The sequence below is a fragment of the Columba livia genome, chromosome 1 (assembly GCF_036013475.1).
Source record: "Columba livia isolate bColLiv1 breed racing homer chromosome 1, bColLiv1.pat.W.v2, whole genome shotgun sequence".
Lineage (NCBI taxonomy): Eukaryota > Metazoa > Chordata > Aves > Columbiformes > Columbidae > Columba > Columba livia.
This window is the reverse complement of record NC_088602.1, coordinates 150,588,661-150,604,442: the sequence shown is the minus strand read 5'-3', so window position 1 is coordinate 150,604,442 and position 15,782 is coordinate 150,588,661. Positions and strand designations below refer to the sequence as shown.

The 15,782-nt window shown below is 46.1% G+C and overlaps 1 protein-coding gene across 8 annotated transcripts in view; it reads left to right on the top strand.

Moving 5' to 3' along the window:
* DENND2A (DENN domain containing 2A) overlaps window positions 1-15,782 on the top strand; it is a 66,206-nt gene that overhangs the window by 25,347 nt on the left and 25,077 nt on the right. For 5 of the 8 annotated variants that reach the window (XM_065038217.1, XM_065038223.1, XM_065038195.1 and 2 more), the window contains exons 2-6: window positions 2,743-2,841; window positions 4,536-5,756; window positions 6,801-6,928; window positions 11,790-11,911; window positions 14,592-14,789. In XM_065038217.1, coding sequence (XP_064894289.1) covers window positions 2,771-2,841; window positions 4,536-5,756; window positions 6,801-6,928; window positions 11,790-11,911; window positions 14,592-14,789 — 1,740 coding nt within the window. In that variant the 5' untranslated portion in view covers window positions 2,743-2,770. Of the gene's footprint in view, window positions 1-2,742; window positions 2,842-4,535; window positions 5,757-6,800; window positions 6,956-11,789; window positions 11,912-14,591; window positions 14,790-15,782 lie in introns of all 8 variants that reach the window. The other 3 variants (XR_010467513.1, XM_065038183.1, XM_065038194.1) reach the window with 1 other exon arrangement.

The following is a 15,782-nucleotide window of genomic DNA, read 5'->3' as shown; positions in this document are numbered from 1 at the left end:
TCATCCTTTTGACCTCTCCCACAGGAGGTACATGAAGTAGGTGGCTGTGCTGAGCACCAGCACACATTTGCTCATACCCAGATGTTTGTTTTCAAGGCAGCACTTCGTGAAGGGGCTGTTGGAAAAGGCTGAGAGATGGAGTTTCCTGGTGGGGAAATTGTGTGATCTTATCAAGACAGAAGACTTCATCCCAAGCAGACATTCGGCGTGGCAGCGAAGCCACAGGGGTTGTGTGTGTGCCGATTGCCATTGTCCTTACATTTCCTACTGCTGAAGGCAGAGTTGAGGAGTGCCGCCGCTGACCTGGCTGTGCGAGGCACTAAATAATTGACGAGACCGTCCCTGCTCTGGGGACAGTGTAAGCCAAGTGCAGAGCAACCACTGTTGCAGCTTTGCAGGCCTCTGCTTTGGCTGCTTGCATGAGTCATTCTTTGGCTGGGGACGTGAGCAATCATTAGTTTTTCATTATTCTCAATCCATAACGGTTAACGGATGGATGAATAGATTTTGTTCCTTCGGCTGGTAAATTTTCTTGACAGAATTGCAAAGCTGCTCTGTGTCTAGAAGCGGAGTGAATGTTTGTTCCAGTTACTAACGAGGAAGAGAAGCCAAGGGGGTTTATTGTCTGGGGAAGGAGAGTCTGCTAAATGGTTAGCAATGAGCTGCCCCAAGTGTGTACACATTGAGTTGACCCAGAGTTCACTCCTCGCCTCAGGAACGTTGCCAGTGTGGGATAAAGGGAGGGAAAGAAAACTGGGAACAAACAGGACTGGTTTATATTTTTTTTTTTCTTTTTTCCTCTCTCTGCCTGAAATACTTGAATAGTAGAGAGGAGAGATCCTTTTGTTCTTTACTGTTTCTGGTGTCACGGGTTCAGTTTTTTTAACAAGAATCTACTAAATTCCTGAGTCACTCACTCTGTTGCCAAATGCTAGGCATGGTGGGGCAGCATCTGGCAGACCAGCCAAGTGGACAGAGTTGAGAGGACTTCAGTTTTTCCAAGTATTGCTTACAAGATGGTGAGCCCCTTGCCACTGCAATGCTGCAGAGCAGGCAGACCACCCTGAAAAGTGAGGTGAGATGGTGCTGCAGAGTAACAGAATCACAGAATGTTAGGGATTGGAAGGGACCTTGAAAGATCATCTAGTCCAATCCCCCTGCCAGAGCAGAAACACCTAGATGAGGTTACACAGGAAGGTGTCCAGGCGGGTTCTGAATGTCTCCAGAGAAGGAGACTCCACAACCCGCCCTGGCCAGGCTGTTCCAGTGTTCTGGCACCCTCACTGTGAAGAAGTTTCCTCTAGTATTTAAGTGGAACCTCCTGTGTTTCAATTTATACCCATTGCCCCTTGTCTTACCATTGGTTGTCACCGGGAAGAGCCTGGCTCCATCCTCGTGACACTCACCCTTTATATATTTATAAACATTAATGAGGTCACCCCTCAGTCTCCTCCTAGCTAAAGAGACCGAGGTCCCTCAGCCTTTCCTCATAAGAGAGATGCTTCACTCCCTTAATCATCTTTGTTGCCCTGCACTGGACTCCCTCCAGCAGTTCCATGTCTTTGTTGAACTGAGGGGACCAGAACTGGACACAGTATTCTAGATGGGGTCTCACCAGGGCGGAGTAGAGGGGAAGGAGGACCTCTCTTGACCTACTAACCACCACCTTTCTAATACACCCCAGGATGCCATTGGCCTTCCTGGCCACAAGGGCACAGTGCTGGCTCATGGTCATCCTGCTGTCCACCAGGACCCCCAGGTCCCTTTCCCCTATGCTACTATCTAATAGGTCGTTCCCCAACTTATACTGGAACCTGGGTTTGTTCCTGCTCAGATGTAAGACTCTACACTTACCCTTGTTATATTTCATTGAATTTTTCCCCGCCCAGCTCTCCAGCCTGTCCAGGTCTCGCTGGACAGCAGCACAGCCTTCTGGCATGTCAGCCACTCCTCCTAGTTTGGTGTCATCAGAGTAATTCTTTTATTTTGTATTTAGTGAGTAAGAGTATTGTGGGGTAGTAAAAAAGAGGGAGGAGTCTGCTGCATTGTCCTGGTAGCAGCAGTACTCAAAAGAGAGGGACAGTCTTGCTCCATGAATGCTAGAAAGCATGAGGCAAACTGAATGACTCATTTTTGTGACTAATTTATCTTAACCCCACAAGGAGTTGTCCTCTGAATACAGATCAGTAGCAGCCTAACACAGCCCACCAGAGGGAAAAATGTAATGTAACCAGTTGCTACAGTGCAGTGTCTCTTCAGCCTAAAAAGGTTTTCTGTCCTAAGATGGGGACATTGTGACAGTGTTGCATGCACAGTGACTGCTTAGGCCATCTGTCCTTGATGCACATAATTTTAAAATTATTTTTGTGTTATTCTTTTTTTTGGGGGGAGGGGGGGTTGAGAAAAAAGTGCACACTAACACAAAACCAAACAAACACCAATACTAAATCTCCTGAGATTTTGGCAATAGTAAAAGCCTTCGTAAAATATGCTCCACATTCATTCAAGTTGTGGTACAGCAGTTGATGCTGAGTCAAAGATAATTTTTGCCTTCAAAACCTGTTGACTCCTCCCTGGGCTTCTGAGGGGTAACGCTACCACCCCTCTTTCCATTTCATGGAGGCTGTCCTCAAAGAGCTTCTGCTCTTCTGGATTTCAACAAGAAACGTGTGCATGTGTGTGGAAGGAAGAGAAGAAGATGCTGAGCACAGAGCAACGCCTTTTCCTTGTGTCTGTCTGCAGGTGACCTGCTGCCCAGCTGTGTGCTGACATGATGACAGCTAGCAAGGTGGACGATGCGAGCAACAAGTCTGAAAGCAGTGTCTGCAAGTCTGTTGAGAGGTGAGAGCTTTCCATGTTTCAGTGCTGGGGTGCTTCGCTTGTGTTTATTATCCCCAACAGAGAAAACCAAAGGAAGGAAACGTTCTCTCTGCTCTGCACTGTCCCTGCCTCTTCACACATTGAAACACGCCTCTGTATGACTTGGGTGGTTTCATTGCCATTTCAGCACTGTAACACTCTGCATTTTAGCATCCAGTTGGACTGATAATGTCCTAGACTCACAGTGCTGGAAGAGATCTGTCCCAAGGCAAGATCATTTGTACCCACGACGTCCTTGTCAATGTTTGCCTTGTCTACGCTTGAAATCTTCAATGTTGTAGACTTCATGGACTCTTCAGACAAGCCCTACTGTCCCCATCCATTGCAGATTTTTCCCAGTGTCCCACTACTGTGCAGTGCAGCCACCAGTGGCACTGCGTTGCCCTGCTCCCTGGGAAAGGCCATGGTGTTCACAGCGCCAGCTCTTAACCAAAGCCTGGTGTTGTCACTGAGGCAGCCAGAAGTTAAATATCTGTGAGGCCAGGGAAGAGCAGTATCTCTCTCAGGTCCTATTTCTGCTCAGAAACAATTCCAGACTCAATTTGCACTACAACTGAGTCTGCAATGGCTGCCAGCTTTGCTTAACATTAGGACAAAGCTCAAGGCCTGCCAGCACGCAGGGTGTCCACATGGATGCTCTTACAAGTGTGCTAAGGTCTGGCAGAGGCACAGTCGATATATTTAAGTTAATAGAATAATTTCCCGAGTTGAATCTCAGTGTTGGGATCATGGTTAAATAGAACTAATGAGAGGGATTTTCATGCCACTAACTGCATTGTGTTGTCCTGGTGCTCCTTCCCAAGCCCAGGCAAACCCCAAAGACCCCTAAGTGCTTTGGTTCAGAAACATTTTGTGTTGAAATGCCTGTCTGTTTAGCTGGAACTTTATGGTATTGATAAAATAACAAAATATTGATATTGTGATATCACACACTTCAAAATCCCTAGTATTAGAGATTTTTGTTGCAGTTTGGACTCAACCAGTGAAGACGTTTAATCTTTTGCCGTAAGAATGTTCAATCTGGTGTTTGGTGTGCTCTAGGCTGAAGGAACGGTGCGTGGGAGTCCAAGCCCGTGTGTGGCCTGGAATGGCAGGGCCATAGCAATGTAATAAGAGTGCAGGCTTTGTGCATTAATACGCATTTGGGGAGCATTTGGGCAGATCAAGAGAGATCCTTGGAGCAGGCACTAGAAGAATGCCAACTGGATCACATGATTTCTCCTCTGTTTAACAGCAGCATTTTTGGTATTGTTTGCAAATGGTCCGTTTTGGATTTATTTGCAATGGACCTACTTAATGCACTGGCAGTGTCCAAACCACTACTGAACTTTTAAACACACACACACAAAAATGTAGGTGAACCTCTCATTGATATCAGCATGTCTGTGGTGCAAAAAATACCTCTCTCACCTGCCACCTACTTCTGCTACGAAGTAAGGTTTAATTTCAAACTCTGTCCTACTCATAACAAGAGGAGAATATTGTGTTCTGGCCGTAAGGGCCATTCCCTGAGTGTCCGTCCCCGTAAGCTCATGTCTCAAGTGCTTGGTCTGAGCATGGTCTGCTGTTATCAGCTTTATGAGTAGGGCTTGTGGTGCTGATGGACTAGACCAAGGGCGGTGAATGTTTCTTTTCTTTTTGTCTTTGGTGTGTAGGATCAAGCTTGCAGATAAAAACGATACAGCCGCTGTGAAGGAATTAGAAAGACATTTGTGTGGATTGTTGAGTGAGAGATGTTCTGAAGGTGCCTCTGTCACTCTAGGCTTAACATCTGAAGCTGAACCAGTTTCTTCTGTGGTGAAGAACCCACTGGGAGCCTTGGAGAACTTGATGCTGGATCCAAGGCTAGAGTGCTTTCAGCAGAACATGCTTAGTTCCAAAATGATCATCAATGACCCATCTGTGGATCTGAATGTTAAAGAAAACAGCAAAATCATCAGGAGACAGATAGGAGGCACTCAGAATATACAGTCACCTGGAAAAATTGGCTTGAGGAATAAGTCCTTCAGCATCAAGGACAAAATTTCAGAATGGGAAGGGAAAAAGGAAACACAGTCTGCCCCTCGCAGAGAGGAGGAGCAGGGATTTAAAGAGGAGCACAAGATGCCCTGTGTAACTGAGAAGATGAGTGGGGAAGCACTGGTGACTCAGAAAGTGGAGGCCAAGAGACTTATGAACCGGGAAATGGAGTGTAAACGGACAGGCAAAGAGAATGAGCAGAAAGCAGGAACTCCGAAAGGCACAGGGCAGGCAGCAGAGCGAAAGGGGGAAAGCAAAAGGGATGGGGGAATGGAGTCCAGCCCTGGAAAATGCAAGGACGTGAGAGGTGGGAAGTGGGAGGTCCAGAAAGAGAATCTTTCAGTGCTTAGTCAGGTCAAGAAGCTAGAGCAGGCTTTGAAAGAAGGCTCAGCAGAGCTGCAGCCACAGTTGCCTGGTACTTACTACTCCCCACAGTGCTTGCAAGAGAAGGCACAAGGACAAGCACAAAGACACAGTGCTTCCGAGAGCCATGAGAGCATATGTGGGGCTGAACTCAACAAAAGACTTCTTGGCTTAGACTCTGAAATGAGTGAGCCAATTTTTGGGACTTTAGAAGAGATAAGAACTTCTCGTGTGAAATCCAAGGACTGCACGGTGGAGAACGTGTACACAGAGCCAGGGGTGCCAGAGAGAAAACCTTTCATCAACCCCCTACCAAAGCCCCGACGGACTTTCAAACATGAGGGAGAAGAGGACTGGGTGCCAGCAGCCAGGAATAAAAGAAACTTACCCCCTCTGCCATCCATTCCTCCTCCTCCTCTTCCTTCTTCTCCTCCTCCATCAGCTGTTAGCAGGAGGCTCTGGAGCGGGAAGCACAAGAACAACGCTGACCACAGGTACTCAGGCTGTGTTTCACAAAGGTGTTGGTCTTGACGATGGAGTCCTGCTTTCCCATATCTCTCTGGGAGAGACACATCTTCCCTGGTCACCTTGCTGGCCATAACCAGCACTCAGTCATCTCTCTGAGAACATATGAGTGGCCAACCCAGCTTCACAGGATAACTGTGAAGGGATAAGTCATGGCAGATTTGCACCTTAAGGTCACTGTATTACATGGCTTAGCATGCAAAGTCAGGATTGAGGATTTTGTTGGGTGGGTTGGTTGGTTGGTTTGTTTGTTTGTTTTAGCAGAAAATCTATTTAATTACAAAATGACTACAGCTGGTCTGAAACAGGGTCTGGAATAATAATCTCTAGACTCTAGCGCAGCATTTTTACTGTTCCTTTAACCAGTTCTGATGTGTTTATATTCTTCCGGAGTGCTTTCTTGCCTTTTCTCCCCTCCTACACGATAGTCACACAGTTTTGGGGTGGGGAGCATAAAATGCAGAGCTGTTTCTAATGCCCTCTGCATAAACTGTCACCTAAAAATTCCTGACTTGGGTGCAGGAAGGAAATCAAAACTTTCCAGGTTTGTTAGTGGAGCACACTTAATTATTTTTACCCTTTCTACCATCCTGCAGGTGAGTATTGCTTTCCTGTACTGCTCAAAGAGAGCTGATTTTTGGGCCCCTCCATTCCTGCCGAGGGTGGGATCTGTGCTGTGAATGGGACCTCTTATGGCCCAAGGTTCTGTGCCATGTTGCAGGATGTGCCATTTAATACATGCATCTTCACAGTGTGCTATTACCATAACAACCCAGATTATCCATGGCATCCTCAAAATGCCCTTATTTGTGTGGCTGATAAAACAACTGATCTCAGTGTTACTTTCTCATGCTTTATATAGGATGAGGCTGTGAAACATTCTCTTATCAGTAATTCATTTTGCCAACTCTCTGGCGTGTTGGAGAAGTGTCTTAGCCATTATTTGGTTCTAAATGCTGGTTAACTGTATTGCTCTCCTCTTTGTCCCTTCTCCCCTCCCGTCAATGGTGCAGGAAGTCGTATGAGTTTGAAGACTTGCTGCAGTCATCATCTGAGAATGGCCGGGTGGACTGGTATGCGCAGACCAAGCTGGCCCTCACACGCACTTTATCTGAGGAGAACGTCTATGAAGACATCCTGGGTAGGAGCTTTGGACAGGACATACTGGGTAGGAGCTTTGGACAGGGGAGGGATTTAACTGGTAATGCTGAGTAACTGAGAAGACTCGTGGTCAACAAACACTCACCAGAGTTGCTGAATAGAGTATGTTTATTATCCAGATACAAACCAAGACACATTTTACAGAGATTATTGGCAAGTAACAAGAAAAATGGGTGGGATGTTTCAAAACTCATCAGCTTCAAAGATGAAGCTGAGGCCTGTGGGAACCAGCTTTCATTTTTTGCTGGCATCTCTCCCCTATCTTCCTTTTGTCTTGTGGGTTAATTCTCACAGCTCTGGTCTGCCTGTTGTGGTAAGCTTGTCAACGCTGAGATAGTGCGAACAGTTTGAAAACATAGCCTCAAAGTCAATTCCACAGTTCAGAAATAGGATTGTGTGTGCACCCAGGTACCATTGAAATTAAGAAACTGGGTCCTGCAATCTTTGAAACTGAGTTTTATTTTGGTCTTTAACTTTGGTAGCAGATCAATGCCATCTCAATCATTGTTTCCTGTAATACTCTCAATTCATGTAGTGTTTTTTAACATTGTCAGTTAGATGGCCTTTTATGGAACATAAAATGCCCTCGAAAAAGCCTCAGGAAGCTTTAGTAACTGTAGGCTGGAGCTGTGTAAACCTCTCTGAGTTTAGCAGAATAGGAAGAAAATAGCTTTGTAATCTTACAAAGGTGATCTGTGTTGTTTGGCATGGGGAGAGCTGTGCTTTCTCAGGAGCAGGCAAAGCATTATTATTCTGATGTGAAAAACATCTGATCATACTTGATGAGAAAGATCTCTCAAAGGGATCGTGTTCCTTTGAGACTGATGGGAGACAAGGTGATACCAATCTGTCCTTTTTGACATTTTGAAGCTATTGGCCTCATTTGTGGAGCTAAGGGGCTTGTGTTTGCCTTTTTCTGCCTTTTACTTGGGGGACGAAAGGAATGGGGAGTGCCTGAGCAGCCGCTGGGGTTTTTATGTTTTGGGGCATAGTGGGAGGTCTCAGAATCCACTGACTAAGGGTCACCTTGTCAGCTGGAATAACATGGATAGCATTACAGACTGCCTGTGTAGACAAATCCATCTATTCAAACACAAGTACACCCCAGTGTCCCAAGCTTGCATTGAACTCAAATATCAGCCTGAAATTCCTCTCCCTGTCAGCTTTTAGTTGCAAAGATTAAAAGAAAACAAAGTTATGGGTAATTGTCAGCTAATAGGGCATGTTTGGTTTTTTGTTTTCTTGCTGCCTGTTTAGGCTTTGCCCAGATCCAGTGATCTTTAATTGGTTCCTGCAGGCCTGGTGGTGTTACCATGGAAGCTTGGAAAAAAGGGTGGACAGGGATAACTCAAAAAAAGCTTTTGTTTTGTTTTCCACAAGACCACAGCTGGGTATGGTCCACAAAACATAATCAACATGTGAAAACAACACCAATGAAGGGGGAACCAAGACTTCAGCTGCAGGACACTAGTGCTGACCCACAGATCGTCATGTGCATCCATCAGGGCATGCAAGCACAGACATACACCCCACATTCATATGCATGACTTATGGAAGGTTCAGCTGTTGGTAGGAGAACCGTTCCATTTCCCAGTAAAACACACAGATTCCCTTCATGCACTGTCTTTTTACCCATTTGCTATTGCTTACCTGGAATATTGGAAATTTCATTGGGCAGATGGATGACAAGGTTTATTCATCAAAAAGGGGGAAATTATGTTCTTTCTTCCAGACTGAGGCTAGCTGGACATGCCACTGAGCAGACTGAAGATGGGGTAGTCAACAGAACCCACGCTTGTTCTTTTTTCTCCAGTCTGCCCAGTTATGTGACAGCTGAAGTATATTTTCAGTAGTGAAGTGTGCCACTGGAATTAGAAAGTGGAGACACTTTCAGGGACAGGAGCATCTTTGCTGACAAAATGTTCTCGTGGATTTGCTGTGCTGGTATCACACATGCTTAACCATCTCCTCCTTGGGGAATTCAGATCCACCACTGTAGTGCTGGCTATCATCAAGGCACAGCTGAAAGAGAGTTTTGGATAAGACTCGGGTTTCTTGTCCTTGTCCTTCAGCTGCACTCCAGCCCCAGCAGGGCAGGCAGGTAGGAGTGCAGCACTTGGACAGATCCTACAGCCTTTACCAGTCCCTGCTCCAGAGGCCTGCAGCATCACTGACCTCCAGTCTTTGCTTTCAGCCAAGCATTACGCGACAATAAGAGAACGGCAGTTGCTTCAAGTCCACTGGGATGGCATGAAATGATGGCAACGAAGAGAGAAATCTCATAACAAATAGTCTGCCTGTGCAGATATTTGGGCTAAGCCTTTGTCATTGGTTTCTTAGGTGCTCTGATGGAGGTGTCACAGCCTGCTTTTTCAGAGTTGTGTGTTCTTTTTGAACACACTTAGAATCATAGAATCCTTTTGGTTGGAAGGAGACCCTCAAGATCATTGAGTCCAACCATTAACCTACTCTGTCTCTAAACCATGTCCCTAAGAATCTCATCTATGGGTCTTTTAAACTACTCCAGGGGTGGTGACTCAACCACTTCCCTGGGCAGCCTGTTCCAGTGCTTCACAACCCTCTCTGTGAAGAAATTTTTCCACATATCCAATCTAAACTTCCCCTGGTGCAACTTGAAGCCATTTCCTCTTGTCCTATCACTTGCTACTTGGGAGAAGAGACCAACACCCTCCATGCTACAGCTTCCTTTCAGGTAGTTGTAGACAGCGATAAGGTCTCCCCTCAGCCTCCTCTCCTCCAGGCTAGACAGTCCCCGTTCCCTTAGCTGCTCCTCGTCAGACTTGTGCTACAGGCCCCTCACCAGTCTCGTTGCACTCCTCTGAACTCTCTCCAGCTCCTCAATGTCTTTCTTGTAGTGAGGGGCCCAAAACTGAACACAGGATTTGAGGTGCAGCCTCACCAGTGCTGAGTACAGGTGACAATAACTGCCCTGGTCCTGCTGGCCACACTATTCCTGACACAAGCCAGGATGCTGTTGGCCTTTTTGGCCACCTGGGCACACTGCTGGCTCATGTTCAGCCAGTTGTCAATCAGCCCACCCTTTTGCACCAGGCAGCTTTCCAGCCACTCTTCCCTGAGCCTTTAGCGCTGCCTGGGGCTGTTGTGACCCAAGTGCAGGACCTAACACTTGGCCTTGTAGAACCTAATACAATTTGCCTCAGCCCATTGATCCATCTGGTCCAGATCCCTCTGTATGGCCATCCTACCCTCCAGCAGATCAACACACCCACCCAACTTGGTGTCATCTGCAAACTTACTGATGGTGCACTTAATGCCCTTGTCCCAGTCCTTGATAAAGAGATTAAGCAGAACTGGCCCCATATTGAGCCCTTGGGAACACCACTTGCAACCAGCCACCAGCTGGATTTGATTGCGTTCACCACAACTCTTTGGGCCCAGCCCTCCAGCCAATTCTTTACCCATCGCAGAGTACACCCATCCAGGCCGTGAGCTGCCAGCTTCTCCAGGAGAATGCTGTGGGATACAGCGTCAAAGGCTTTACTGAAGTCTAAGCACACAATATCCACAGCCTTTTCCTCATCCACTAAGCGGGTCACCTTGTCATAGAAGGAGACCGGGTTGGTCAAGCAGGAGCTGCCTTTCATAATCCCATGCTGACTGGGCCTGATTGCTTGGTCGTCTTGTATGTGCCATGCGATGTCACTCAGGATTATTTGTTCCATGACCTTCCCTGTCAGACTGACAGGCCTGTAATTCCTCAGATCCTCCTTATGATCCTTCTTGTAGATGGGAATCATGTTCGCCAACTTTCAGTCAATTGAGACCTCTCTGATTACCCAGAACTGCTGAGAAATAATGGAAAGTGGCTTGGTGAGCACCTCCACCAGCTCCCTCAGTGCCCTTGAATGGATGCCATCTGGCCCCATAGACTTGTAGGTGTCTAAGTGTGTGTAAGACATGCACACTTATGTTTGCATTTCCCAGCACTGCTGAACAGTGGGGATGTAAGAAGTTCATTACATGTAATTTTGTGTGTTTAAAATTGGGATTAGTTGTGTGCCTCATCTCCAGAATCAGTGGCAAGGTTCACCTCTCTGTGTGGTCATTCAAGCCTTGTGTTTTTCAGGGGATCCTAGGTAAGAATGAGCTGAATGTTACTTGAGAGGTGGCCTTCCCAGACCCCCTCCCGTCCTTCAGGCTTAGAGCCTTCTGCCTTTGGACGGCCTGGGTTAGGTGAAGTGAATCCTTCCCTCTCTCTAAAGTGGGGCATGTGGGACTGAGGCATCCATGACTGGGAGATGTGTTTGAAAACCTGTGTTGTGTGATAGACATCCATGTTCAGAGAGTAGATTGAATGTTTCTGCAGGGTCAGGCCAAGAGCAGTGCCTCGCTTCATCCCCAACTGAATGATGACCAGAGATCCCCCTAAACATGGGTTTTACACAGAGGAGAGAGGACTTTTATGCTGGCCTTCAGCTTACAATTTAATTTGGACAACTCTAAGCAGAAGACTGGAAGGAAGGAAATATAATTATGGACTGGTGTGCATGAAAAACTCACAGCTCCTCCGAAGACAGGGAAATGAACTTGAGGACTCGTTGAGTCTTTTCCATCTGTAGTATGTGTGATATGTTCCTATGGTTGCATATGTCAGTGTCAGGGTTTGGACATTGTCCAGCAAGCAGCTGGACTTGTAGGGCTATGGAGAGAATGAAGCAATTGCAGGAATGCTTGAGAACAGGTTTTTATGTCTGACGTGGGAGGTGGGAGAAGGCCAGCAGATCCCCAAACAGATTTTCATGGCAAACCTCGAGGATGTTCTGCACTTAAAACCTCTTGCTTATGGCTTTTTGCTGCAGATCCACCATCGAAGGAAAACCCTTATGAAGACATTGAGACCAACAGCCGCTGTTTGGGGAAGAAATGTGTCCTGACCTTCCCGGCATCCCCCACCTCTTCTGTACCCGGGACTCCCACTAAGGTACTTAGATTCAAGTGGCCACCTCTCCTGCTTCAGAAGGTTTTTGGGTGAAATCCAGGACCTGCATGGAAAAAGTGAAGTTTTGCTAATGGCTTTCATCATGTCAGGGTTTTTTCCTTTTTGTCTTTTACCACAGAGTACAGTGTGATGAGAGGGGGTTTATTGCCCTTTAAGAAGGTAAAGAAAAAAACCAACCCAGTATCCCCTTATGCAAATGGTTTGTTGACTTTCACTTTTTTTCACCCAAGGACTACCTTCCCCTAGTAGAGGGGAAGATGTGTTGCTACTATAGTGTAAAAAAGGTCTTCCTCCCCTCAAAGAGGGCATTTAAGTTCTTGAGTAACCAAGCCCTGCAGTGGTCTTGGCTCAGTGTCAGTGAGCAGTACGCAGTCTGCCTGTGCTGATGCCAAGATGCCTCTGCAGACCCCTCCCTTATCATAGAATCATAGAACAGTTTGGGTTGGAAGAGACCTTCAAAAGTCATCTAGTCCAACCCCCCTGCCATGAGCAGGGACACCTTCAACTAGATCAGGTTGCTCAGAGCCCTGTCCAGCCCGGCCTTGAACGTCTCCAGGGATGGGGCATCTACCACCTCTCTGGGCAACATGGGACAGGGTTTCACCACCTTCATTGTAAAAAATGTCTTTCTCATGTCTAGCCTGAATCTCCCCTCTTTTAGTTTAAAAGCTCTTTTTCTGTTTCCTTGAAGAGAATCGTTACTGGTAAGCAATGCAATGCCAAGCCCCTGGTTAAGAAGCCAATACCAAAAGGGTGTCCCCACCAGCAGCACAGGTCACAGCCTGGTGCTGTTTTCCTCCTTGGCAGTGAAACCAGAAGAAGTAGTAAAACATTGGTCTGCACCTCTTGCTCAGAGCTCAGGGCTTACCCCGGCCAGCCCTGCTCTCAGCCTCCCGAGCAGTCTTGGTTGGTTCCTGTTGTCTGTTTAGATAGTCCAAGCCTGGAACAGCAGGGGCAATGTGTCAGCAGAAGTCATCTTGACAACAACTGGGTTCAGAGCGGATAGAAGGGATCTAAACACTTTTTCCCTGACCAAAGGGTTTTCCCATGCTCTCCAAGTTGTAGCTATTATTAGAGCCGTTACACAGTGTTTTCAGAAGGCTGATGTGCAGTGTTTCTTCACATGTTGCTCTTTTCCAAACAGCTTAATCAGCAACTGAGGTTTCTTTCAATAATCCAACACTTAAAAGTGAAGATTGTTCAATGATTCTCAATTCATTCTTGTTGCTAGTTAGGTCTAGAGCAGCAGGGATCTATATATGAGTGTTGGGATGAAGTTGATTTGCTTCAAAGAGCTTTGCAATCGCCTGTGCTCTGTGATTTCCCACCTCTGCTATCAAAAGGGGGCTGCAGAGTTACACAAGGATGCTTTTCACCATAAGTATGGTTCCCAGCAGAAGACACTTAATAAAGAGCTGAACAGGAGTAATTATGTTACACCACAGTGCTTTGACATCTATAAGCCATGATCTGCATCAGTCAGAAAAGAAGTACTGCAGCTCTCTTGGCAACTAACAGATTTGCAGCTGCAGCACAAACCGCGCTGAAGAGCCTGCCCAGACTAGAGACCGATGGGGAATGGGTTTGGACAGAATTTCAGTAGTAGCTTATATCACTGGTGCAGGATGAGATTTTTCAGTGCAAAGGCTCTTCCCAGCCTCATTTTAACATGTGACTTCTCTGTGGGTGGTGAGCATTTCTGTGAGTTGAGTATCTTCTGCCAAACCATCCAGAGACACCTGAGCTAACCCGAATGAATTAATTGGTCTGGCTAATAACTCTGCTGAGTGTCTGTTGATGGAGCCAGACCATTCTGCTGCCTTGGCTACAGGGCTGCTGTGACTTTTTCAGAATTAGCTTGGATACCTCTTCCCCCACATCATTTAGTGCCATGTAGCTACCTCCTCTGGGAGTGCAGATACAGTGCCCACCAAAGGTGCGAATTAACTTTGCTATAACTGCAAGAAAATTCTGTAGGAGGGGGCAAAACCAGTTCTTGTTGAGCATCTTTCTGGTGACAAGTGGTTTGCCCTTCTTTACCTGGAGCTGAGCTTTCTGCTTCTCTGATGGTGTTTTTGATCAGGGAATTTAGGAACTCTACTCTGGTAGTTGAATATCTACTGTTGTGGTCCCTCTGAACTTGCTAATGAGCTTAGAAGGAAACCAGTCTCCATAATTGTCTGTCATGGCATTTCTTGTACCCTCTTCTGAAATATTTAGTCCTGTCTACTGCTAAAGGGACAGTGCTTTTTGTCTGGCCTCACTGCTTCTGTGTTCCTCCTGGCTGGCTGTTCCTTATCCTAAATGCTTGTGGTTGGCTGGTTTGTTGGTCTCGTCCTGTTTACAGTCCCAGTCTCTGGATTACAAAAGTCCTCGGGAGATTGTTTTTCACATTGAAGTAAGGCTTCTTGGCCAACCCCTGAGATTGCATTATGGTCTTGAATTAATATGGGATGATTAAATTGCTGGTCAAGATAGTCCTGGTCTAGCCTAGTGGGTTCCTTGCTTGTGCAGAAATCTGGAAATCAGCGTTCTCAGCTCTGTTTTGCCAGCTGCGCCCACCCCACTGGATTTACCACCATGATAACGTTAGCAGTGAAGCAAAGGTACGTGATGTGATGTGATGTGATGTGTTAATTTGTTCCTTCTCCTCCATTTCCAGTTGCTTTCCAAGCCCATTTTTTTCCGACAAAACTCAGAGCGGCGGAGTTTCAAACTGCCAGACATACGGAAGCTGAGCCGTGATGGGACTGGGTCACCATCCAAAATCAGCCCTCCCTCAACCCCCAGCAGTCCAGATGACACCTTCTTCTCCTTGGGAGATCCTCAGAATGGCAAGAGGAGAAGGAAGATTCCCAAGGTAAATCAAGGGCTTTCTATCTTTTGCTTGTCTTCTTCCAGGAAGGAATGTGAGTATGAGAGAATGTTTTCTTTAGTTTCCAGCATGACATCCCTGCAATATAGCTTGTTGTCCTGGCACTTGACTTGTGTTTAACCTCCCTTCTGCCTAAAGGAGCAGGCTGACAAACATCTCTGCAAGTTTTGAAGAAGTTATTTTTCGATCTGAGAAATCATGATTGTCAAGAGAGATAAAATAATAATAATTTTTAAAAAGGCATTTTAATTTTTGGATAAATGTTGAAGTTTGTCGGGAAAAAAAAACAGTGACAGACCCCATCATATTTCCTTCTTTGCTTCGTGGGTATGAGAGTCAGAAATTGTCTGTATGCTGTGTTGTTGTTACCTCCTGGCAATCTGTTGGTTTTTACTAGGTCTGACTTATGCATTGGCTGTTTCTAATTCAAGGTAGGGTACAACTGTAGGTGAACAATGAAAATACTGATGTTTCAGTGGCAAAATGAATTGTCTGTAATCATGAGCATTTTCTAGAGCAATGTTTCCTACCTCGTATTTGGATAGAGCATGACTCTGTTTCAATTTTATTTTCTTTCAGACCTAGCAGGAAGTATATTCAGTCCAAATGAGGTTTGGCAACAGTCTATCTAATGAATGTTTCAAAAACACAGTTATAAAAACACAGTTGCTTATCCCAGTCTTTGCAGGACAAGCAGAGGCTACCAGGGACTGCCTGTGGTGGTTTTTTTCTGAACCCACAATTTTCATTTGGGGAAAAAGGGATGTGTTTGTGTATCTTCTTTGTTTTTTGGTTGTCAGATCTATGTTAATGTTTGTGTATCTGATTTTGAATGGCCTCTCTGTATACCTCAGTTCTTCAGGAATGAGCCAAGGACTACAGATGTCTAGGGTTTTCTTTCCCAGTATGCCTACACATCTGTGCATGTGCCTGAGCTCTATCTGTGTGCTCACACATACTTTTATGCCAGCTGAAGGG